Here is a 24,356-nt window from a genome sequence, read left to right on the forward strand (position 1 = left end):
GTATGTTTAACATTTCAAAAGACTTCTTAAATCACATTTTAATGACATTTTAAGTTACTGAATAAATTAAACCCTTGCATAGAATAGAAGAAGCTTAAAGTTTCAAAGAAAGATATCTATGAATCTCTTGAACCCCCGAGTCAAGATCCTTTGTGTTAGTGCTGTGACTTTTTTTTAATGTAAGTTAGTTTAGACTGCCCCTTCTTTGCAGGTGACATTGGCAACCTTTCACATTTTGAGCACTTTCTCACATAAATTGTTCTTACTGGTATTACTCACTAACTTTTGCAGGTGAATTGAATTAAGTGCAATTTTTCTATGGTTATTTTTACATTTATTGGGCGTGCCAGTAAATCCTAAAACTATGAACACCTTTGATTAATGTATGACTCATGGATAGTATCTGCATCCACGTGTTCATCAAATTGTTATTTTCGTAAGTAAGTCTACAGTAAACCAAGGTTGTTTGCTATACACTATTGCCCTAGGTTCCTAGTCTGGTAGACTGGGTATACTCTTGTTTTCTTTATATGTGAAATGCCTATAGTAACAAACAGAACTTTTCAGCATGGCTCAAGGGTTAGTTCTTCTAGTAGACTTTTCCTATTTTTGAAGAGCTGCATCCTCCACTTCTGTCACAAAGGACTCTGGTACATTATCAGTATTAATGGAGTGGATTCATTCTCTGTTCAGATTATAAAGACTAAAAACAAACGATTATAAAAATCTAAAAAAAAACAAATTTAACATAGTTTATAAAACTCCTCAAGCTGTGAGCTGAAACATCCCACAACGGTAGCATAAGCCTGTAAAAGGCCCCACCTGCTCAACAAGCTAGTTTTCCAAAAATTACTACAAGTGTGCTTTTATACTGACACTACTGATTCAGAAAAGGACTAAAGGCCTGTACAATCTACAGACCATTGCCTTTTTAATTTCTTGGGTAGCCAGAATAATCATATCCCTAGTTGGTCATGGAGTGTACTGATAGAGAGCTTTGTTGTTACGTGGGATATTCCACTGTAAGAGTCCTGCCTCAATTTCTAAAACACTTTATGCCAAAAATAATCACATTTGAGCAGCTCTTACGTAAGGGTCCAGGATCTCAAAATTGTTCAGTACAGGACAGATAATCGAAAGCCTGGAAACCCCAAAGGAAAAGTCATCCTTCCTCAATGCACTACATGTACCATCTGCTCTCAGAACCTCTGCAACTCATGGCAAGTTATTTTCTATAAGATGCTTACGACTTTGTGACACACTTTAATTCAACCACACCCATTTGCCAGTCACGCTGACTTCCACCTCTGCCATCATACAACCCAAACTCTTCTCCTTCAGTTTGTGCTTCATAAGAGGAATTAACGTATCAATGTTCTCTGCTTTGCTGGCTCTCAAGCTGACCCCCACTCCCCCCAAGCCAGTACTAAACAAGCAAGATCATTAATCAGTCCCCACAAGCAAAGCACAGGCCTGTATCAAGTGTGCGTTTCCTGAGAAAGCACATTGGAAAAAGGAACGTCCGTTTATATCTCTAATTTCCTGAAGCTAAACCTTATGACAGACAAGTGCCAGACCAGAAAGGAATAGTTCTGCATGAATTTCAATCTGGATTGCCCTAAAGAACACTGGTAACTGTTACAGGGTGGTGGCCCACCCTCTGGTTTGCAGCCTTTAACATTTTTGGTTCCAGCTACTACTCCAGAAACTAAGTGTGAAATTCATTCATGGAACGGCCCCTGATTTGATTAAGTTCTATCTTGAAGACATTGCCCACATAGTTTTTCCTTTCCCGTCACCGTTATTCACTCAAAGGGTAGGAGTCCCTCAATTCAATATTGTCAATACCCAGCTCAGACTGGAAAATCCCACAATTCGGATGTGTCAAGATTCAACCATTGACTTAAGGCAGTAGACAGTTGGCTGTTATAGAAACAGTTGAAGCTCAACTCCTCTAAAGAGATTCTCAGATGTGGTGCCTTACAGAAATATGACCCCGCCATTGTTTCACCAGAGCAGATGGCACCATTGCAAAACACATTGAAAGAAGTAAAGAACTTAGGATTTGCCATGGACTCCAACCTCTGGTTAACAGCGGGTCTTAATGTGCCATCTCCACTATGATAATGCTCCACAGAATTTCCCCTCACCTGGGATTCATCCACTGGGCTTTTAAGAAATCTAGTACTGTCATGATTAAACTATTTTAGTGAGTTCTATGTTAAGCTCCTTAGAAACCTAGTCACCAGACTAGAACAAGTCCAGAGTTCTGCATCTGTACAAGGTCTAAATCTATTTCTTATGACCGTAAGCCCTCCACTGGCAATCTGAAGCAAAGGTATTTTCATTCAGAAGATTCTGCATTGCCCATTGGTCGATCCATGGAGTATGACCTCGGTTACAAGTAGGAACCTCAAATCCAGAATGGCTTCATTCTTGCTAGTCCCTCCTTTCAAAACAATCAGATGATTTGCAAGCTCTGTAACAATCTTTGGGGAGAAGAAAGAGATACATCAGTCACTTAGCAATAAAAGCCTGGTAGTACCCAACTGATCTACTTGTCTCTGTATACAAACTCCAGCTCTATATCTCACCTCATGCCATAATGTGCTGCAAGAGACTGCTGCAGCTTGATTGGACCTTTCCTCACACATGGCGCTAAAATGTCTTACTCATAGCACAGACATTATTCAACGCACTTCCAACCATTCATAATAAATATTTTAATTACTTGCGTATCACAATTGTGCTTTAGGCCTCGTAAGTGGTAAGAAAGTGCTATAGAAATGCCACTACAGTACAGTGCCATACTTAATGATATTATCATTTTCAAATTTGAGAACTTGAATATATTTACTGATTTTTCTCACGGTTATTTTGGTAAAGGAATTTACCTTTTTGGCTTTCAGAAGGAAAAGCTCTACTTTGCCGATGCACATTAGCATACACCTAACTGATATGGCTACCAGGTTAATGCACAGACATGCTTGACTTGCTCCCTTCTCTTTGTTATGACCTATGAGATTAGGTTCTTGACTTGCCTTCCTGTGCTTAAAAGCTGCTTCCACCCTCTGAGACGGATAAAAAAAAAAAGCAAAATGGAATGGTTACCGCAAAATAAGCACCATTTTCCTGGCTTCTTCTTAAACATTTTCTTGAACCATTAATACACTCTAATACCTTCCAAAACTATTGAATGCATGGCTCAAAAAAAATCCCTGTATTAATCCAGTCAGGCAAGAAATCATGCTGACTTCTTCCCTAGGGTTGAGCTTCTTCCCTAGAAGAGGTGGAGTTCCCAGTTGTACCATCACTCAGGGTCCTTAGCATCTACAATTACTCAAGGACCTTTTTTCATATCATCAGATCTCTCTCACCGCCTCCAAACTTCAAAAAGTCTGTCAGAACTACCCCAGCCAAACTTTGAGGAATTCACTCCTATCTCAAGCGTAAAGGGGTTCACTTCGCCTTTATTCGCGAATCTCATCTCACTAAGGCTGACTCAGATAGACTCCAAAAGAGATGGAGAGGCCAATTTTACTCAATCAATTACTCAGCCTATGACATGTGCACCTTAATCTGAGTGAGAGCTGGGACCCTCCTCAAAGTCTTCTCCCAAGGCATAGACCTGGAGAGAAGATTTTTTCTTCTCGAAGACCAGTTGTATGGTTCTCCCATCCTTGTGGATATCATCAACACCACAATATTGGCTAACTAAAATGCCTCATACAGTTATTATCCCACCTCACTTAATGGGCCCATAACTGTTTGATAGGGGTGATTTAATTATGTAATGTACTCCCTGCTCGATCACTCAGCCCTGCCTCTGGGTATATTTCAACACACGGAGCCTGACAGCATGGCTCCAACAGTGGTCGTTATCAAAGCCTGGCACCTCCAGAACTCTAGAACCCAAGTATGTTCCTATTATTCCCCAGTTCCTGATGTTTACGAGTGCCTAGACAAGGTAGTTCACTCTTCCTCTCTATCTCCTCTCCTGATTACCTTGCCAGGGAACTGTCTAATCATAGTCCCCTCATACTGAGCCTGGATGGGTGTAGAATTCCCCTTGTCCATTCCCACTTGGTGCAGACAGGCCTCTTCTCTCGAAGACTCGCCGTTTAGAGTCATAATTTCTACTCAAATGTCTGACTATTTTGAGTATAACTATGGCTCAGCTTTCTTGCCACAGGTCAAATGGGAGGCCTTCAAGGTGGTTCTTCGGTGAACGTGCATGCACACAGTCCTGGGAGTACAAAAGACGAAACTGCAGGATCTTGCCACAGCCTATGAGGACTACATGTCAGCTGAAAGAAGGGCAGTTGAAGACCTCTTGTTCCGATCCACAGCGACCCACTTACACAAGGCCGAGGCCCAGCTGCTCGAGTGACTGCCCCGCCCGGACTATGCTTCCTATACTGCCCAGGCACATGCCAAGGGCAGTAAGTCTGGCCACCTTCTAGCGTGGCTAACCAACAGGGAGCTTAAACAACCTCAATTGATATCTATCCTCAGTCATAATGGTATTTTATGGTTCAGGATGTCCAATTGGTCATATCTGAGCTCACGACCAGCAAGTCTCCCAGAACGGATGGCTTCCCGTTAGAGTTCTGTAAGACATTTGCAGGTCTCCTGGCTCCCAAGCTGACTGGGCTGCATGAGAGCGCCCTAGAAGCCAGACGACTTACGGCCACGCTACGCTACTTAAGCCTGGGAAAGAACCCTTGGATGTCACCTCGTACCGGCCTATAAACATACAAATGATTAGCTATTAATTTCCAACAAGTGCTTTCCTGCCTTGTCCATGAGGGCCAAAACGAGTTTACCCCTAGCAGAAAAACTCTGCGAATATTAAGCACTTCTACTGCATCATGGAGCCAGTCCAGGGCAGCCCCGAGGCTTCCACCATCATATGTGACCGGCATAAAGCATTCAGTGCCCTTAGCTGGAATTCTCTTTGAGCGTGCTATCATCCTTCGGCTTTCGTACACGGATCACCAGATTAATTTGCATACTCTACCCTGACTCAACGGTCAAGATCCGCTTTGGAAACTCCTCTCAGAGCCATATCAGTGGGCAGAGGTACGAGACAAGGCTGTCTCCTCCTGCTGCTTCTATTTGTCCTTGCGATGAAACCTTTGGTGGTTAGAGCCAGATGCTGAGGTGGTGAGTTGGGAGTCTCTTTCTTTATTAGTTAGAATTCATGCCATTTCAGTTTATGCAGACATCGTTCTATTTTATATCTCAGATTTATTACTAGTTCACTTCCCCATAGCGAGACATCTAGCGGAGTTCTGCTCAATGCCAGGACTCCAAATGAGCTGGCTAAATCCTGTGCCTTCTGCTGACTCAGGGCACAAACCAATCCCCCTGGACATATGCAATTTGGGAGCCAGCCTCCTTCCGTTATCCAAGTGCCCGGATATACCACACTTCCGAAGACCTACAAGACAGGAATGTTGCAGCAGCAGTGACATTGATTCAATGACAGTTGTCATTCTGGCAGTCTTTCCCCCCCCGTGATGGGTTGTAGTGCTGTCTCCATAATAGTGAACGTCCCTTGCCTCCTGTACTTTTGCCAACTTCCCTTTAGTTCTTTTTCTCAAATTCTTCCAGGAACTCCCAAAACATTTGGGAGACATAACATGGCAGAACTAGCGTAGGTAGGGGTAGCTCTCCTAAAATTGCAGCTCCTCTCAGAGCATGGTGGCCTTGGGGCTCCTAACTTTGAATATGACTACATAGCTGCCTAATTACAGCGCTGTCCCACTGGCTGGCTGATCACTTTCTTGAAGAGAAATGTATGACAGGCCCCTGAATTACTCGAGCTGAGCTTTTAACACTAATGGCTCTGGGGACTCAGCCCTCCGTCTCCCATCCCACCCTTTGACAAGTGGCACTCTCGTGTTTTGCAGCTCTGAAGCTCAAATACCGCTTAACTTCCTATGCACCCGTGATACCGCTGCTCAATCTCTGGACACCTTGCAGCCCACTTACTGGGCGGGAGCTTCAACCCTGAGATCTGGCTGGGATCTTCACTATGAGAGATCTATTCCAAAACGGACAATGTTTCTCTTTTCAATTCCTAATGGACAAATGCTGCATCCATGAGGGTCAATTCACCCTACACCTCCAGTTCAGAGCGCCCTCAGAGACATTCCAGATACCCACCAGTTTATTTAAGACCTCCACACAGTGACCGAAATGCGCATCTCACTGCAGCCTTTGAGGGGCATGTGGGAAACTGATTTTAGTAGACCCTTAAATGACAGGGAGTGGGATAGAGTGAAGAGTGCCCCAAAAAGTGTCCAGGAATGCCGGACCTAAATGTATTAGTTTTTCCATATTTCATAGAGCCTGTCTCTTTCCCTTGGTCTGGCCAGTATCATAGCAGGAGTCTTGCACTCCTGTTCAAGGTACAACACTTTGGCAGAAGACTTGAAACATGAGATATGGGACTGTCCTCAGCTGCCATCCTCCTGAGGGACAGTGCTGTCAAGAATCGAGGTGGTCACTGGCATACAGAACTCGAGATCCTGGGAGATTGAGACTGTAGGTGTCTACAAACTATTACACAAGCAGAAAACGGCTGCACACTTTTTTAAAAATCTTGCGCTCATCTAGCCAAAAGATCCATAACAAGGAGGCGGAAGCCTCTGGAGTGCTCATCCTCTGATGCGCTCATCCTCTGAGGTCTGGCTCAACGCACTGACTCTCTGGGTGAAGGCTGGGGCTCCCAGTGCCACAGGCTAGGAGTTGTTGCTCTAGACGCCTCAGAATGCTTCCCCCCCAACCCACCTCCCTCCCAGGTGCTGGCAAAACTACACCCAAGGACATGAGCCTGATACCCAAGCCATCACTTGTTGACACAGATTACTCCCCATATATACCCATCCCCCAGTCTCTAATAGTCTTCCTACTCCTTGCTAATGCTCACATAGTCACCCTGGTTACCAATCCTGCATATATGACCCAACAACCGACATTCGAGTCAGTGGATCGAACTCCCTTCCCAAATTCACTTCTTCCCTGCCTCCCCCTGTAATCTACAAGCTTAGACAGTGTATGGATAATTAGCATTTATGACTGTTTTGCTTGTATAACTGTTATATTGTGCACAGATCTCAGCTATGTACAATTTGACATGAGAATCTACTGTTATTTCTCAAGTATTTATAAATGTCAATAAACAAATTAAAAAAAAGTCTACTGTCAGAACTCCTAGAGGAACATTCAGAGACCTTCTTTTTGGGATGTAGTAGAAATAATTGCACAGAATCAAAGTATTCTATTCCATATACTTTAGTGTCCCAAAAAAAGACGGGAAGCCTATTGTGGTTCTTTAGGGCTGTGACAATTTCGAGTTAAAAGAGCCTTTCAGCATGGTGACTTTGGTACACATTTTAGAGAGTGTAAACAGTGGAGATTGGATGGGTTCTTTGAATTTCCATTTTGATCAAGGGTTATCCAGTTTACAATGAAATACCTACATAATCCATAAAAATACCTCCCACTCCGCATAATTCTCCTCAGAAATTGTTTATGCACATATTTTACACCACAGCTTTTCCTATTCACGTCCTACAGTTAACATTATATCTTCTTGAGGCTGATCTGATCCAAACTAGTACCTTGTCAAAGGATTCAGCTCATGACAGGATCAAGAAACAGCTCTTAGGCCTGGCATTTCTTATGTTATCGTATAACAACAAATCGACAAATGAAAAAAATATTACAAATTCCTGTTTGTTTGTTTTTAATTTTTATTTAAGTTTCAAACATTAAGTGTTGACAAACAGTACAGTGCATACTGGGCAACAGTATACATAGCATAGTGACTTGGGTGCACAATTTTAGTTAAAACACATACATGGCGTAAACAGTTTGCGAAGAACATAATAGATGTAGTCACTGTGTTTGCTACAAAATAGACATTTACATACTTTATATCAGCATCACATGCAGTGCCATTGTCATGCCAACATATTAGTAATCTGGCCGGTCATTGTTAAAGGCGCATCAGAGTGTCAAGACCATTAAAGTTTTGTTAAGCAACTACTCACTTGAGTGTGACTTCTGCACCAGATATCCTCTCGATGGACCACAGATGTCTTTAGGCCTCATTTTCTGCATTGTAACATGGCATAGCTTTTAGCAGGTTTGTTACAGTAAGCTACATCCTGAAGCTACGCCTCAGTTGTGAGTGCTGGGCTTTTGCACCAGGCCATGGATACTTTACGTTTGCCCAAGAGTAAAAGCATCACTATGAGCCTCCTGGTTGACAAGATGGCGTCTGCCACATAACCCAGAACTGCAACAGTTGGAGGCCACATCACCTTACATCCGAAGATTTCTTTAAAAACCATTTAAAAGAACAGTTCAGGTACACTATTAAAACATCACTTTCAAGTTCAGGAAAATTGTATGTTTTTAATGTACTTCCGATTGAGGTTAAGAATTTTGAATATGTTGTGAATGTATTGCGGTTACAGATGGGGTTAGACACGTTTAGTGTTTTCGTGGCGGTTTCAGTAGCAATGAAAAAAATTGGGGGTTACACTTGGGAATAGGCATATGGGTTAGGTTACGCTTTACTTAGTTATAATATGATCATGGCTAAGCTGGGTTTCAGAGAGGGTGAGTAAAAGGATTTTTATAAACATCAGGTTTGCTGTGATGAGAAAAGTACTGCTACTTTAAAAAACCTTTTTATTATGATTATTGTGGCTATTCTTTGTAAAGGTCCTCTATAATGTAGTTATTGTGACACAAGAAAAATTAATGCAATGTTCTCATTCTAATGCTATGATAATAGGATAGTTGAACTTAGGGCCTGATTACGAGTACGGCGGTTCTTAGGACCGCTGTACCCACTGTGGTGGTGTGACCGCCACATCCCTGGAGGCCCACCGGACAGGTTGGTGGCTGTGAAAGCTGTGGTCAGCTATGGTGGTGCGAAGTTCAGCACCACCGTGCAGATCACCACTTTCCTTTCTGCCAGTCTTTCCATGGCGGGGGCCCTGTCTGGAAAAGACTGGTGGAAAGGCAGAGTTGGGGTCACATGGGGACACCTGCACTGCCCACGACCATGTTGTGGGCAGTTCATCGGGTGCTGGGGACACCGTCTATGTGACAGCATTGGCTTTGGTTCCCTGAGGAGCCAAGGCGAATGCTGCGCACTGTTTCCACCGGCCACCCCGCGGAAACATTGTAATACAAATGGTGGTGAGGCCACCGGCTTCACGGCCGTCTCCCCACTGCCGTATTGGAGTTTGGGCGGTTCACCACCGAACTCATAGTCAGGCCCTTCGACTGCTGGCTTCCTATAGATTAATGTAGTTTCCTTTGTCAGGCTGGAAATTTTCTAGTTTTCAATGGATAACACTCTTTAGAATCACAGAGTAAATATGGGCACTGTACAGTGGTGAACCGTGTAGTCCACTCGTGTGAAAGTTTCACCGTACCATGCTCTTGTTCTTTAGATAACTATCACTATAGCGTCTCCGAGTGCAACTAGGGATTCCACTGTCTACTTCTGTTACACTGGCTTTAGACCACTCTTAGTGAAATGATTCACATCAACTATCTGAGACCTGGGGCTCCGTTTCTAAGTACATAATATGTTCTTTCAACTTAGCAGAATATCTTTGACCACATCTCAAACTGCAGTTGTAGCAAAACCAGCAAATAAGGACCCAGTCTTGATCCCTGTTATAACTATCTATTCAGGTTAAGGAATGAGCTTTTCTGAACAATACTTCACTTACATTGTCCCATCTGGAAGAGAAGAATGTGGACGCCAATGGTATCTGAAGGCTTTTTATGATTCCAACAAATGAGCGAGCCATCGGGAAACTATTCAGATGACCTCCAGGCCCTTTTTTGTGATTAATTAGGTTGCCATAGATAGCCATTCTCATTTTCCAGAATGTTATTGCAACATGGCTGTTGAGAAGGCATTTGCACAGGAGCTATTTGATTCAACTGGTCTGAGAAGGGTTTTTTTCCCCCTATATCCTGACTCCAGTTCGTTTAATTCATATCACCAGAAATTCATGAAATTCAACATCACAAATAATGAATACATGCACATATCAGTCCTTTTCCTTTTGAATACAATGTTGCAAATGCTCGTTACTTGAAAATATTGCATGAGGCACCAGTATAAGTTGAAGTGGTCTGGGTAGTATTATTTAACTTTGTACTTCATTAAGACACCTAAACAACACCTTGTCAGTTACTTGTGTAAGAGTACTGGTGGAGTACTGTAATCATTCTATAGCTTATAGTGGTCTATCCTGATAGGCTTGATGGCGTAATCTTTGATAAATAATACTTTTAATAATCATTTTGGTGGGCACCTACATAATTATCCACCCACTAAATGTGAATTTTCTCCATTTGAATCTCTTTCTGGGCATGTTTTGCTTAGTGTTTTAAACCAATGATATATTTAAGATTCTTAGCAACTATGACTACAGAAGGAACTGCGATAGATCCTGTGATATACGAGATTAGCATTTTAATAACGTATGGATTGCAGAAACATAAATTTGGAGAAGGTTTCAAACCAACCTCCAATATAAACTATGAAATGCTTTTCAGTGTTTTACAGCTGATGTGCTTATGAATTCATGGAAAAGCCTTTGGGAACATCAGTGCCTCTCACAGAGATAGCGTAATACTGGAAAATATACAAGATATCACAAGTATACATGAACATACAGCTGCACTAAATACATTATACCTATTAGATCAATTTAGGAAAGTTTTACTTGCCTCTTAAGAGGAGATCCTACTTTGACAAGTGGTGATTATGATAGGCTGACCCCACAGTGGTATCACTTCCGACACTGCTGTTGAGTACATTTAACACTATTACTTTTTAGAGAGCATTTTTGTTCATATAGAATGTTAATTTTATTTTGCGGATTTGCCATTTGACCACTTGCGAAATCAGTGCAGACTCTGTGATGATAGTGCGCCCAGTGATTTACAAGTTTTTTTTTTTTTTAAACATGGGTGATGGAATTGCAGTTTACTTTTGTTAGTATTATTTTACCTACTATACTACTTTATAAATTGGGTACATAGTTAAACTGTAAAGGCTACCCCATTGATGTAATTAGCAGTAGATCTAGAAAAACCTTTTTAATTACTTATAGACACTGTTGCCTTTCCATTTCATCGGAATTGTTTTTCTTCCTCATCCAAATAGTGGTTTCTCCAGCTACTTGTTTCATTAACCACAGATGAGTGCTAATTATTCTTTTTTTTCTTACTAGACTGTGGACAGCTTCTGTCCCCAGCTCAAGCCACAGTGCCAGATCAGTTGATGGCTCTCAGCCAAGACGGACAAGCACAGGATGAGGAGCAGTCTGTGGTAACGCTTCTCTCCCAACAGATGTCCGAAACTTCTTCGATTTCATCATCTGCCAGCAATAACCAGAACATGGAAAAGATAAACGACTTGCTAGTTTCCTTACAAAGCCATTCGAACAGCATGCCTGGATCCTTCTAGCTAATCATGTAAGTGAATGTTTCGGTATGCTAAGTTTATGGTAAAGTTTGATGCAATCATTTTCTTTGGTGCATAACTGTAAGCATTTATATTTGATATTTAGTTTAGTGTTCAGGTATTTTGAGGCCACATTATCTATACCAAGCTCTAAACAGCATGAAACAGGGCAGTGAATGTAAGCCTTACATTGTATGTTTGAGATTTAGTGAAGTTCAGCCCCTCAAAGTAAAACATGGTCATCTTATCCGAGATCCTAATCCCCTAAATAAGTGAGGAGTCTAGCTCTGCATGGCACTTGTGCCATCCACCTACTTCCATATTCTTGCCTTGGAGGGCCACTGTGTATTTTCTATCACAGAATTCTCACTGATAATCATAAATAGAATATCTTTGCATCTGCGATGGATAGCAAAGCATTTTCTAAGTACGTATTTTGAATTTAAAAAAAAAATATCAAAAGCTGGAAATCCTTGTCTCCTGCATGTTTTAAATAGGATTCATTTAAATCAGTAATAGAAATAAATAAATTTAAGAACATCACAATCTTATTCACTAAACAATATTAGTACCAAAAGGAGGTGATCAAGATTTGACTGTTTGGAGAGCTCCCAGATTTCAATTTCACGACCTAAAGTCAGTGGCTCTCCTTGCAAAACTTTGGTGTTCTGTCGTGATACAGAAGAAATCTCAAGTAGAGTGCAGGCCGTAGCAGCATTCAGAGCATATGCGAGTTTTCCATTCCAGGTATTCGCTGCGTTTTCATTTGAGGCAGCTCGGTGTGCCAAACAGTTGTAGTCCCTGATCACTAATTTTCGAAGTGGTTAGCCCAAATTGTGCACCAGTCACACTTTAAAGCGCTATGGAAAGGCAAGTTCAAAGCTACTTCAATCTCAAGTTCAAAGCTACTTATAATGTTGATGAAGCAATCTCCTTTCTCCAAAAAAGTACAAAACGCTGCAACCGAGAAAAAACGAAAAAGATTTGTTTTAGTTTTGAGCTAGCCTCCCTTTGGTATGGTGTTAGCATCTTGCCTCAGAGCACATTCCAGGTGTTAGAATGGGTAGTTTGGACAGAATGGAAAGGGTGGAGATGGTTAAAGTTATGGGGTGCAGCAAAAAAAACTCAGTGGTGGATTTGTTGGTGTACAGTCACAACATTCTCAGACTCAAATACAGTGTGTACAGCTTGTATACTGCAACGTATCGCCATGAATATTGCAGGCTGGAACATAAAAGGTCTTATTAATCCAAGTAAGCATCAGGTGATTAGAGAGGTGGTACTTGTTGTTAAAGCTGGATTGCTTCATTTACAAGAAACTCACACAGCTTATAAATATAGAGGCATTCTACAGCACGTGGGGTATGATGTACACATGCACAACTCAACAGGTGGCTATACATATGTGGCAGTGTTAGCTCTGGGGGGGGATTTTAACTGATCAGACTGTGTCTGATAATCAGGAAAGATGGGTAAATGAACGTTATATAATCCATAAAGTATGTGATTTGCTTGATTTGTGGGCCTAGTGGTGATAACCGGTTTTTACTTGATTTGTTAGCGTCTGTTATTCTCTGGGGCAACTTCAGCTGTGTTATAGATTATGCAGTAGACACTACTAACTCTTGACGATACATCATTTAAGAAAGATGCAAAGGCCCTCTTTATGAGGCTGGTGGTCTTGAGACTGCCAGCCTCCCGGTGGCGGTCAGGATGCTGCACTCCTGGCGGTCCAACCAGTACATTATGACCCTGGCGGTTTGACCGCCAGGGGATGCCACCACAGCCAGGAACATAGTTCCCGGTGGCATGGCCACGGTCAGACTCATGGTCAGCCATGGTGGTGCTGAGTTCACCGCCACCGTGCTAATCACAAGTCCAGATTCCACCAGCCTTTTTGGTGGGAACTCTGCCATGAAAAGGCTGGCGGACAGCCAGTGCTGGGGGGGTTCCCCTGCCCATCACCCTCTGAATGCACACTGTCTGCTGCTGCAGACAGTGTGTATTTGGTGGGTGGTGGGGAAAACCCTCTATGCTGCACTGTTTCCACTGGGCTGTCTGGCAGAAACCTCAGATTTCTGAGGTGTCCACTGGTCATCCCTGGGAAACCTTATAGTCGGCCTGAGGAGGAGAAGACTGCTAGCTCCACGGGACTGGCAGACTAGCCATACTGCAGGATAATACAGATATTTAAATCAGGTGTCTCCAGGCAGTCAATTACGAGCTACCAGTTGCTCCCAGATCCCTTTAGAGTAGGTCTCAACCTGGAGTTCATATTTAAATAGGCACAGAGTCAGATTTTTCTTTTAAAGTTAAAGGAAGGGTGTTTATTTTATACTGTTATCATTAAGCTGCAGATAGCAGGGCCTGATAAGGACCAGTTCTGAAGTCCGATTTATGACCCATGGCACAGAGGTGAAGAATTGAAGCACTAAGGCTTTTAGCTCTGTAATAAAAGTCCTTGTCAACTCAGTATTGGAGTTAAGAACAAAATGAGGTTTCACAATGCTTTTAAATCAGAGAAAATTAAAATGAAAAGTCACTGTATAATTACATTTACTTATAATTTTATTTTTCTCAATTATATTTTTTTAAGCATTGAATTTACAAACATTAAGCATTTTGTTCCCAGTGGCCAGTCGAACACTGTGCCATATTTATAACTGAAAAAAATTCTCATTTTGTTATATGGGAGTAATTTAAAGTACAGAAAAATGTTTCACATTCACCTTAAATTTCTCCCATTTAACAAAATGGTTGTATGTTTGTGTATGTAACAATGCCACATATGGCAAAAGGTATGTCTTGTGCCACAAGTACTATAACACAGGCTCTCTGTTACCCATACATCCCATTCATATGCACACATGTTCATACATCCCCCAAAGATCACGCCCTTACTGACACACATGGCAGCACTGCCACAGTGCCCCTAGTCAAAGTATTTTATTCAAACCTTAGTATCTGGCTCTATGGACATTAGGCTTAAAGTCAAGGAAGCTGCAGTAGTGGGAGTGTCTGGTAATAACGCACAAGTAGTTTAGCTTTCGGAAGCTCACAATGATTTTCCCTGATCAGAAGTAGCTCTTTCTACATAAAAGGTTAGAGACCCCTGTTATAAATGTAAGCTCACTACTTAATGTTTGTTAGCAACCACATTAGCCATGGCAAAAATGTGCATATTGATCCACTTCCAGGCATCCACAACACCAACACGAGGGATGGATGATTACAATTTATAATATAGCCTCTTAGGAATGAGTTATGTATAGGATAGGATGCCTCTGTTTTCTGAGTATGATATGAGCATTATATGACACTAAGTACTTTGATGGTGAGGGGCACTAGTGCAAAGGTAGCTTACACGTGAGTAATTTAATACATGTGATTTACTCTTATACTTTGGTGTAACTTTACTACTTTGACCAAGTCACATAATCCAAGTGTAAAGTTACTCAAAAGTGTATACTTGCATGTCTCCACCCCCTGAAAAAGAGAGTGGAGCTAAGCATACAATTGTAAGGTTTTACTGCCAGCAAATAAACAGTAGTAAGTCCAGAACCATACATGGTCAACCATTGGTAAGCAAGAATGTCTCATAGAAAGCATTAGAGGTAGGGACTTGAAATAAAAACCCACAGGAAATGATGGTAAATTAACTAACTAAAATAGTTTTAAAACAAAATATATATATATAAATATCATTGAATATATATATAAAAAAAAGTGTTCATTATTTCATTTTGAAATATTTGTTAATGTTAAAACTTTAGGACAAAATTTTAATAAAATATAGCTAAATTAATTATAATGAAATCTATACATCACTTCTGACCTTTAATAATGTATAATAAAAAATGTTTACTTTAGGGGGATTTGAACGTCCGAAAAATACTTTAAATTAAATATATTTAAATTCATTTAATGTTTAATTCAAAAGTTATTACTGCTGTAGCATTTGTTCCTATATATATATATATATATATATATATATATATATATATATGTATGTGTGTGTTCAGTGGCATGTGTAGCTGCAGTTACACATGCTATGCATTATACTTCTGCCATCTAGTGTTGGGCTCGGAGTGTTACAAGTTGTTTTTCTTTCTTCGAAGAAGTGTTTTCCAGTCACAAGATCGTGTGACTCCTCCTCTTCGGTTCCAGCGCGCATGGGCATCGACTTCATGTTAGATTGTTTTCTTTCCTCCGTCAGGTTCGGACGTGTTTCCTCTCGCTCTGAGATTTCGATTCGGAAAACTTTGAAAACGCTTTCTTTTTGTCTGTATTGTATCGATCGGGTTTACATCTTCCATTGACACATCGGTACCGTCTGAGAAGAGAACTCTACTCGCCCTTCGGGTCACGCGTGCCCAACTCGAGCTGACCGCGTGGAAGCCTTATGTATCGGACTACATTCCGGTTCTGTCCTCTGTGCCACGCGAAATTTCCTTATACAGACCAACATCTTGTCTGTAATCTTGGCCTTTCCCCAAATTATCGGGAAGAAAATTGTGAGGCCTGTCGATCCTTCCGTTCCAAAAAGACTCTTCGAGACACGAGGGCACGAAGGCTCGAGATGGCGTCCAGAAGCACCGAACATCTTGACGTGGAGGAGGAAGAAATCATGCAGACAGTAGCCTCCGTTCGAGGTTCCGACTCCGAACAGGAATCCGAGGAGGACAGACTGGTCACGGCGGGACAACATGAGTACGCCTGCCACTGTACCCTCACGAAAACATAAGGCCTTCGGTATGCCACTGCCAGAAGGCCATGACTACCGGTGACCAAACTACCAGTTCGGCACTGAAAAAGGCAACTCCTCCCAAAACATCGGAGGCAATAAAAGGCTCCGTGTCTGACTCGAACAAACACAATTTTTCAGAGTCGAAGAATCTGAAATCCCTACCGGAGCCAAGATCATCCACCGCATCATCTTCTTCGATACCGAAAAAGCCTGCTTTGGAGCCGAAAAGGCTAGCATATACAGAGGAGCCTGGACTTTCAAAGAGACTAAAAGAAAGCCACAAAACCTCTGAAGAGGAGTATCAAGTTCAGCCAATACTTGAAGTTATGGGCGAAAGTCAAGCCGGGATTCATATCCATAAAGAAATAGGCAGGATCTTAACAGCACCTCGTCTAAAACCAAAGAGAAAGTTAGCCTTTTAGGAGGAATTGGACACTATGCAGCCTCCAGCTAAAGTGTGAAAGCCGAAGGAGAAACCACCACCTCCTCAATTTTCTCCTCCTCACTCTCCACACCTGCCTACCTCTCCTCCTACTAGTCTTACACCAGTGCAGTCACCCACACACTCTTTTGACTCACAACAGGACAATGTAGATCCATGGGATCTTTATGATCCAGATCCCATTCCTAGTAATGACCCAGACAGCTATACCTCTAAGCCTTCACCACCTGGGGATAGCACTGTGTACAATCAGGTTTTAGCTAGGGCTGCAGCACACCATGGGGTCACCATGCATACTGAACCACTGGAAGAGGATTGTTTGTTTAATACCCTATCCTCAACACATTCAAAATACCAGTGCCTCCCCATGCTCCCAGGCATGTTAAAACACACCTATCAAATATTCAATGAGCCAGTTAAGGCGCGTATAATAACGTCCAGGATAGAGAAGAAGTACAAACCTCCTCCCTCTGATCCTGATTACATAGTACACCAAGTATCTCCAGATTCGGTAGTGGTCAGCGCTGCAAGAAAAAGGGCAAACTCACAGTCATCAGGAGATGCTTCCTCACCCAACAAAGAAAGCAGAATTTTTGATGCGGCAGGGAAGAGAGTTGCATCCCAGGCAGCGAATCAGTGGAGGATTGCTAACTCACAACCACTGTTAGCTCGATATGACAGGGCATCTCCCCAAAGAACCAGAAGAGGGCACAACAAGTAGTGGAAGAAGTGCAAGCGATTACAAATAATCAAATTCGATCTGCCCAAGATGCAGCAGACACAACTGCTAGAAGTGTCAATACTGCAGTGACAATACGTAGGCATGCATGGCTCAGGTCTTCAGGTTTTAAACCTGAAATACAGCAAGCAGTTTTAAATATGCCATTCAATAAGAAACAACTTTTTGGCCCAGAGGTTGACACAGTCATTGAAACATTACACAAAGATTCAGACACCGCAAAAGCAATGGGTGCACTATACTCCACACCGTACAGGGGATCCTTTGGGAAACCGCAGTTTCGAGGTGGATTTAGACCACAGACAACAGAAGCATCCACATTGCAGGCAAAACCAACCTACCAACCACAATACCAACAAGGTGGTTTTATGGGCACATATAGGGGGCAGTATCCCAGAAAGAGAGGTAAATTTCAGACCTTTAAGCAACTTCCACAGCACCCTGAGCAGTGACTCGTCTCATCCCCTTCCACTCCACACCTCTCCTGTGGGGGGAAGACTACAACAGTTCCACACAAATTGGCAAAACATTACCACAGACAATTGGGCACTATCCTTTATCCGCAATGGCTATTGCCTAGAATTGATACAAACTCCCCCAATCATTCCACCAAGGTCACACAAACTATCCCCAGAACAAGTCAATCTGTTACAGGAAGAAGTCCAATCTCTATTGCTCAAACAAGCAATAGAATCCGTACCACAAGCTCAAATAGGGACAGGAGTTTATTCGCTATATTTCCCCATTCCCAAAAAAGATGTCACCCTCAGACCAATATTAGATCTCAGGACCCTCAATCTTCATCCTGTCAGAACATTTTCACATGGTAACTCTACAAGATGTTATCCCACTACTCCAAAACACGATTTCATGACAACGTTAGACCTCAAGGATGCGTATATTCATATACCCATTCACCCTGCGCACAGAAAATATCTCAGGTTTGTCATTCAAGGAAAGCACTATCAGTTCAAAGTGTTACCCTTTGGAATAACAACAGCTCCAAGGGTATTCACAAAGTGCCTAGCGGTAGTCGCAGCCTACCTAAGAAGAAAACATATACATGTCTTTCCATATCTAGACGATTGGCTAATAAAATCAAACAGTCATACGCAGAGTCAAAACTATACACATTATTAATACAAACCTTGCACACGCTAGGGTTCTCAATAAATTACTTAAGTCGCATCTACAACCGGCACAAATACAACAGTAGTTGGGCGGAATACTAAATACTCAAAAGGTGCTAGCATGTCCAAATACGCAAAGGATACAAGCATCCAAAATATAATCACACAGATACAAACAAATCAACCGTACACTGTCAGATTTGTCATGAAAATTTTAGGGATGATGGCATCATGTATTGCAATTGTTCCACACGCAAGACTAAACATGCAGCCCTTACAACAGTGCCTTGGACAACAATGGTCACAGGTACATGGTCAACTTCAAGATCTAGGGCCTCATTATGACCCTGGCGGGCGGCGGAGGCCGCCCGCCAGGATGCCGCCCTCCAAAATACTGCGCCGCGGTCAAAAGACCGCGGCGGGTATTACGAGTTTTCCCCTGGGCTGGCGGGCGGTTGCTGAAAAACCGCCCGCCAGCCCAGGGGAAAACGACCTTCCCACGAGGATGCCGGCTCGTAATCGACCCGGCGGAGTGGGAAGGTGCGACGGGTGCAGTGGCACCCGTCGCGTATTTCAGTGTCTGCAAGGCAGACACTGAAATACTTTGCGGGGCCCTCTTACGGGGGCCCCTGCCGTGCCCATGCCATTGGCATGGGCACGGCAGGGGCCCCCAGGGGCCCCGCGACCCCCCCCTACCGCCATCCTGTTCATGGCGGCTTTCCCGCCATGAACAGGATGGCGGTAGGGGGGGGTCAGAATCCTCATGGCTGCGGAGCGCGCTCCGCAGCCATGGAGGATTCAAACGAGCAGCGGAAAGTCAGCGGGAGACCGCTGACTTTCCGCTTCTGACCGCGGCTGAACCGCCGCGGTCAGAATGCTCGTTGGAGCACCGCCAGCCTGTTGGCGGTGCTCCCGTGGTCGGTGGCCCTGGCGGCCACCGGCCGCCAGGGTCAGAATGACCCTCCTAGTGTTGATAGACCGCCAAACATGCATGTCCCTTCAGTGGTGGAATTCCACAAATCTAAACAAAGAGCGGCCATTTCAAGACCCTGTGCCTCAGACCATAATTAAAACAGATGCATCAGTGATTGGTTGGGGAGCTCACCTCAACAATCACAACATTCAAGGACAATGGGATGCCAAGCACAAACAGCTACACATAAATCCCTTAGAGTTGTTAGCTGTCTTCCTAGCACTCAGTTTTTCAGCCTCTTCTCACACAGAAGAATGTCCTTATCAAAACAGACAATATGACAACCATGTATTACCTAAACAAACAAGGAGGGACACATTCGTCCCAACTCTCCCTTCTAGCCCCAAAAATTTGGAAATGGGCAATCCACAACCAAATTCACCTGTTAGCACAATACATTCCAGAGATACACAACCAATTGGCAGATATTCTCAGCAGAAATCACCAACAAACACACGAATGGGAGATTCACCCTCAAGTACTTCAAAAATACTTTCAACAAGGGGAAACACCAAACATAGATCTGTTCGCCACAAGCGAAAATGCAAAATGCCAAAACTTTGCATCCAGACACCCACATCCCCTATCCAAGGGCAATGCTCTATGGATCAATTGGTCAGGGATATTTGCTTACGCTTTTCCCTCTCTCCCACTCATTCTGTTTCTAGTCAACAAGTTGCGTCAAATCTCACTCACTATGATACTCGTAGCACCAACGTGGGCCTGCCAACCGTGGTACACAACATTATTAGACCTGTCAGAAGTACCACACTCCAAACTCCCACACCGACCAGATCTGTTGACACAAAACAAAGGACAAATCAGGCACCCAAGTCCCAAAACAATCTAGCGATTTGGCTCCTGAGTGCAGCATCAGAGCAGTCTCTCTGACATGTCCAGATCTCTGAGAGCACTTCAAAAAATCTACCGTAGTGGTTAGTGAACTGCGATTGGGTCAGTGGCAGCCCTCTCTGCCTTGCCCAGCCAGTTCTGACAGTAGTGACAGATGTTTCGAGGAGTCTGGCAATGCCACGCACCTTCCAGCGCACAGTGTTACCGCTCACAAAAACTTTCTGCATCTCGGCTGACGCTGGGAGAAAATTCTAAGGTAAGGAATCTGCAGCTGGATAGTCTACCATATAAGGTGTTACCAGAGGTAAGTAACTTGTCCAGTAATTCTGGTTTTGGGGTCTGCCGAAATCATCGCCCCTTAGCTACGCACCATCATCAACAGCTTCTTCGAGACCGCCACCGTCCCAGAGAGCTGGAAACACGCCAAAGTCAACGCTCTGCTAAAAAAAAAACATGACCGACCACGAAGACCTCAAGAATTACCGACCCATCTCCCTACTCCCCCTCCCAGTGAAGGTCATCGAGAAGATAGTCAATATACAACTATCACGCTTCTTGGAAGACAACAGCCGGCTCAACATCTCCCAATCAGTCTTCCGCAAGAACCACAGCACCGAGACCGCTCTCATCCCTGCTACTAACGACATCAGGATCTTGCTTGACAAAGGTGAAACCGTGGCCCTCATCCTCCTTGACCTCTCTGCAGCCTTCGACACCGTCTGTCACCACACACTTCGCACACGCCTCCACGACGCTGGAATCCGCCACAAGGCCCTGGACTGGATCACATCCTTCCTCTCCGGCAGAACTCAGAGAGTCCGCCTCCCTCCGTTCCTGTCAAAAGCCACCAAGACTATCTGCGGAGTACCACAAGGATCCTCTCTCAGCCCCACCCCTTTCAACGTCTACATGGCGCCGCTCGCAAACATCGTCCGATCCCACGGCCTTAACATGGTCTCCTACACGGATGACACAACTGATCCTCTCTCATTCACGAAGAGCCCTGCCACCGCCAAGACCAACCTCCACAACGGACTTCACGCCATTGCCAACTGGATGGAGATAAGCCGCCTCAAACTGAACTCGGATAAGACCGAGGTCGTAATCTTCGGCTCCAACAAATCAGCATGGGACGACTCCTGGTGGCTTGCCACTCTAGGAGCCGCTCCAACTCCCACAACCCATGCACGCAACCTCGGCTTCATACTGGACTCATTGCTCACTATGACCCAGCAAGTCAACGCCATCTCATCTTCATGCTTCAACACCCTCTGTGTGCTTTCCAAGACATTCAGATAGATCCCCATTGAAACCAGAAGAACGGTCACCCACGTCCTCGTTAGCAGCAGACTGGAATACGGCAACGCACTCTACGCGGGAACAACGACCAAGCTCCAGAGAAAACTTCAGCGCATTCAGAACGCCTCAGCACGACCCATCCTCAACCTCCCTCACCATGAACACATCTCAGCCCCCCTCAGAGACCTCCACTGGCTCCCCATCAACAAAAGGATCATCTTCAAACTCCTGATCCACGCTCGCAAGGCTCTCCACGACGCCGGCTCTGCCTACCTCAACGAGCGTCTCAACTTCCATGTCCCGACACGCCAGCTCCACTCCGCTAACCGAGCCAACGTCCCCCCGCATCCACCCTACTATGACCGGTGGCAGATTCTTCTCCCACCTCGCCGGCAAGACCTGGAACTTCCTCCCCGTCAATCTGCGTCTGACCCAGGACATTTTAACCTCCAGGAAGCGTCTCAAGACTTGGCTTTTCGAGCAGTAGCACCCCCACCCCCCCAGCTCCTTGAGACCCTACCGGGTGAGTAGCTCGCTTAACAAATGATTGATTGATTGCAAGTAGGTGTGTTGAAGTTATGGAGATGATGTCATTGTTTCATGTTTATGCAGCGGGGATTACGTAGAGGTCTAGCTTTCGATGTAGAATAAGTATGGAGATTTAGTATGATTGGCGTAAATGGTATTTATTTATGGAGATTACGTACAATGTGGCTTACATATTGTTTGATTATGGATATTGTGTACAGGTTCAGAATCCAAAAAATATGGAGATTTCATATATTAGCAGTGTTGTTCATGTAGAAGATTGGATATAGGTGTAGATTTATCTTGTGTATGTATTGAGATTGCATGAGTGTTTCTGCCTGTTACTTGAGTAATTTAGTGGGCAGTTGTAGGTTTGAGGATGACAGAAAAACTCCTTCTCGAAGGAGGCCTGAGGGTTTGCATTACTAGGCATCCTTGACAATTGAGTGTGCATATGTGTGGTGGTAGGACCTCATTTCCAAAGAGGTTGCAAGGTTGCAGGGCATGGACCATTGTATAATGTTAGTGATAACCTGTTTGTTGTCTCGTTTTTATTTGGTATGAGGTGTGGGGAGCTTCCTGTTTAGGGCTGCAACTTCTCCTCGACCCACCAGTCACTCATTGTGACTGAATTTATTATCTCTGATTGTTTGTGTGGATGTTGGAGTGATTAACAGGTTGTTGTTTGACCTAAACATGTTGGAAGGTGAGCGATTGTTAAAGCTTGTCCCTGTACTGTGTGTCCCTATTTAGGAAGGTTTTGTAGCATCCTTTCGCTCACCGATGACCCCACCACAACCAAAACCAACTTCCACAGATGCATGACAAGCATTGCTAACTGGTTATAAGAAACTGCCTCCAGGTAAACATAAACAAGACTGAAGTTCTGAACTTCTGCAAGAACAGCAACACTTGGAACAAGTCCTGGTAGCCTTCAGAACTAGGTCCTGCACCAACTCCCTCCGAACATGCCAGAAACCTCGGAATCATCACTGACAACAGGCTCACCAATGAATTGCAGATTAACAGTCTCCTCCACCTGCTTCTTCACTCTGTGCATGCTACAAAACCTCTTCAAGTGGCTACCCTTGCACACGAGACAGACCGTGACACAAGCCTTTATCCCCAGTCGACTAGACTACAGCAATGCCTTCTAGGCAGGAATCACCTCTCAACTTCTACAAAGACTTCAGACCAAACAAAACGCCGCAGCCAGACTCATACTCTACCTTCTCCGGCAATCCCAAATCACATCACAGCTCAAGCAACTCCACTTGCTCCCCGTACAGAAGAGGTGCGTATTCAGGCTGCTGACCCAGGCACGCAAAGCTGTACACAACCAAGGGCCCACCTACATTTACCACCACCTGAATTTCCTCCAACCATCAAGAAGACTACGCTCCACCTCCCTGTCACTTGCCCGCACTCCCATGTATCCACTGAAGAAGAAGGGGAGGACGTGCCTTCTCCCACATAGCAGCAAAAACTGGGAACAGCTTCCGCACGCATCTTCAGACCATCACCTCTCATCCAGAATTCCATAGAGCCCTCAAGACCTGGCTGTTCGAATAAGCCGCCGAGACCTGCAAGTGCCTGGATAACCTTCAGGGGTTATTAATCGCTCTTTACAAATCCTATTTGATTGATTGATCCTGATCCTGTGTAGCTGAGCTGGGGTATGGAATGTTGAGTGATTGATGATCTAATAGAATGTTGGATGCGTGTGTGTGGGGTGAGGAGGGGGTCTAAACTGGTAATTACTTAAAGTTGGTGGAGAATTATGCCATGACTATGGGTGTACAGAAATTGCGAAATTTGCATTTGTGTAATTTTGTCAAAATGACACAATTAAACGTCAAATCTGTCACTTTGCTCTACATTTCAGCACAAAATGCATCCACACTTAAGTTTTTGGTACAATATGTATTTAACAGAAGCACCAAGAACAGCGGCTGCTTGCTTCTGTTAACTGTAAGTTATTACTGCAAGTGACACATGCTGTAATTTCTGGAATTTTGCGCAACAAGTGTAACATAATATTCCCAAAATTACGCCAGCATAATTTCAATTTCATCCAGGCCTAGCCTTGACTAAAGTTGAATTGACACTGTACCTAAGGGCTAAACAT

General features: G+C 43.7%; 1 protein-coding gene across 6 annotated transcripts in view; it reads left to right on the top strand.

Annotated features, from left to right (window-relative positions):
* Positions 1–24,356, top strand: part of NFAT5 (nuclear factor of activated T cells 5) — a 643,105-nt gene that overhangs the window by 609,161 nt on the left and 9,588 nt on the right. For all 6 annotated transcript variants that reach the window (XM_069216876.1, XM_069216877.1, XM_069216880.1 and 3 more), the window contains one exon: positions 11,286–11,529. In XM_069216876.1, coding sequence (XP_069072977.1) covers positions 11,286–11,521 — 236 coding nt within the window. In that variant the 3' untranslated portion in view covers positions 11,522–11,529. The remainder of the gene's footprint in view (positions 1–11,285; positions 11,530–24,356) is intronic.

The sequence above is a fragment of the Pleurodeles waltl genome, chromosome 12, assembly GCF_031143425.1.
Source record: "Pleurodeles waltl isolate 20211129_DDA chromosome 12, aPleWal1.hap1.20221129, whole genome shotgun sequence".
Lineage (NCBI taxonomy): Eukaryota > Metazoa > Chordata > Amphibia > Caudata > Salamandridae > Pleurodeles > Pleurodeles waltl.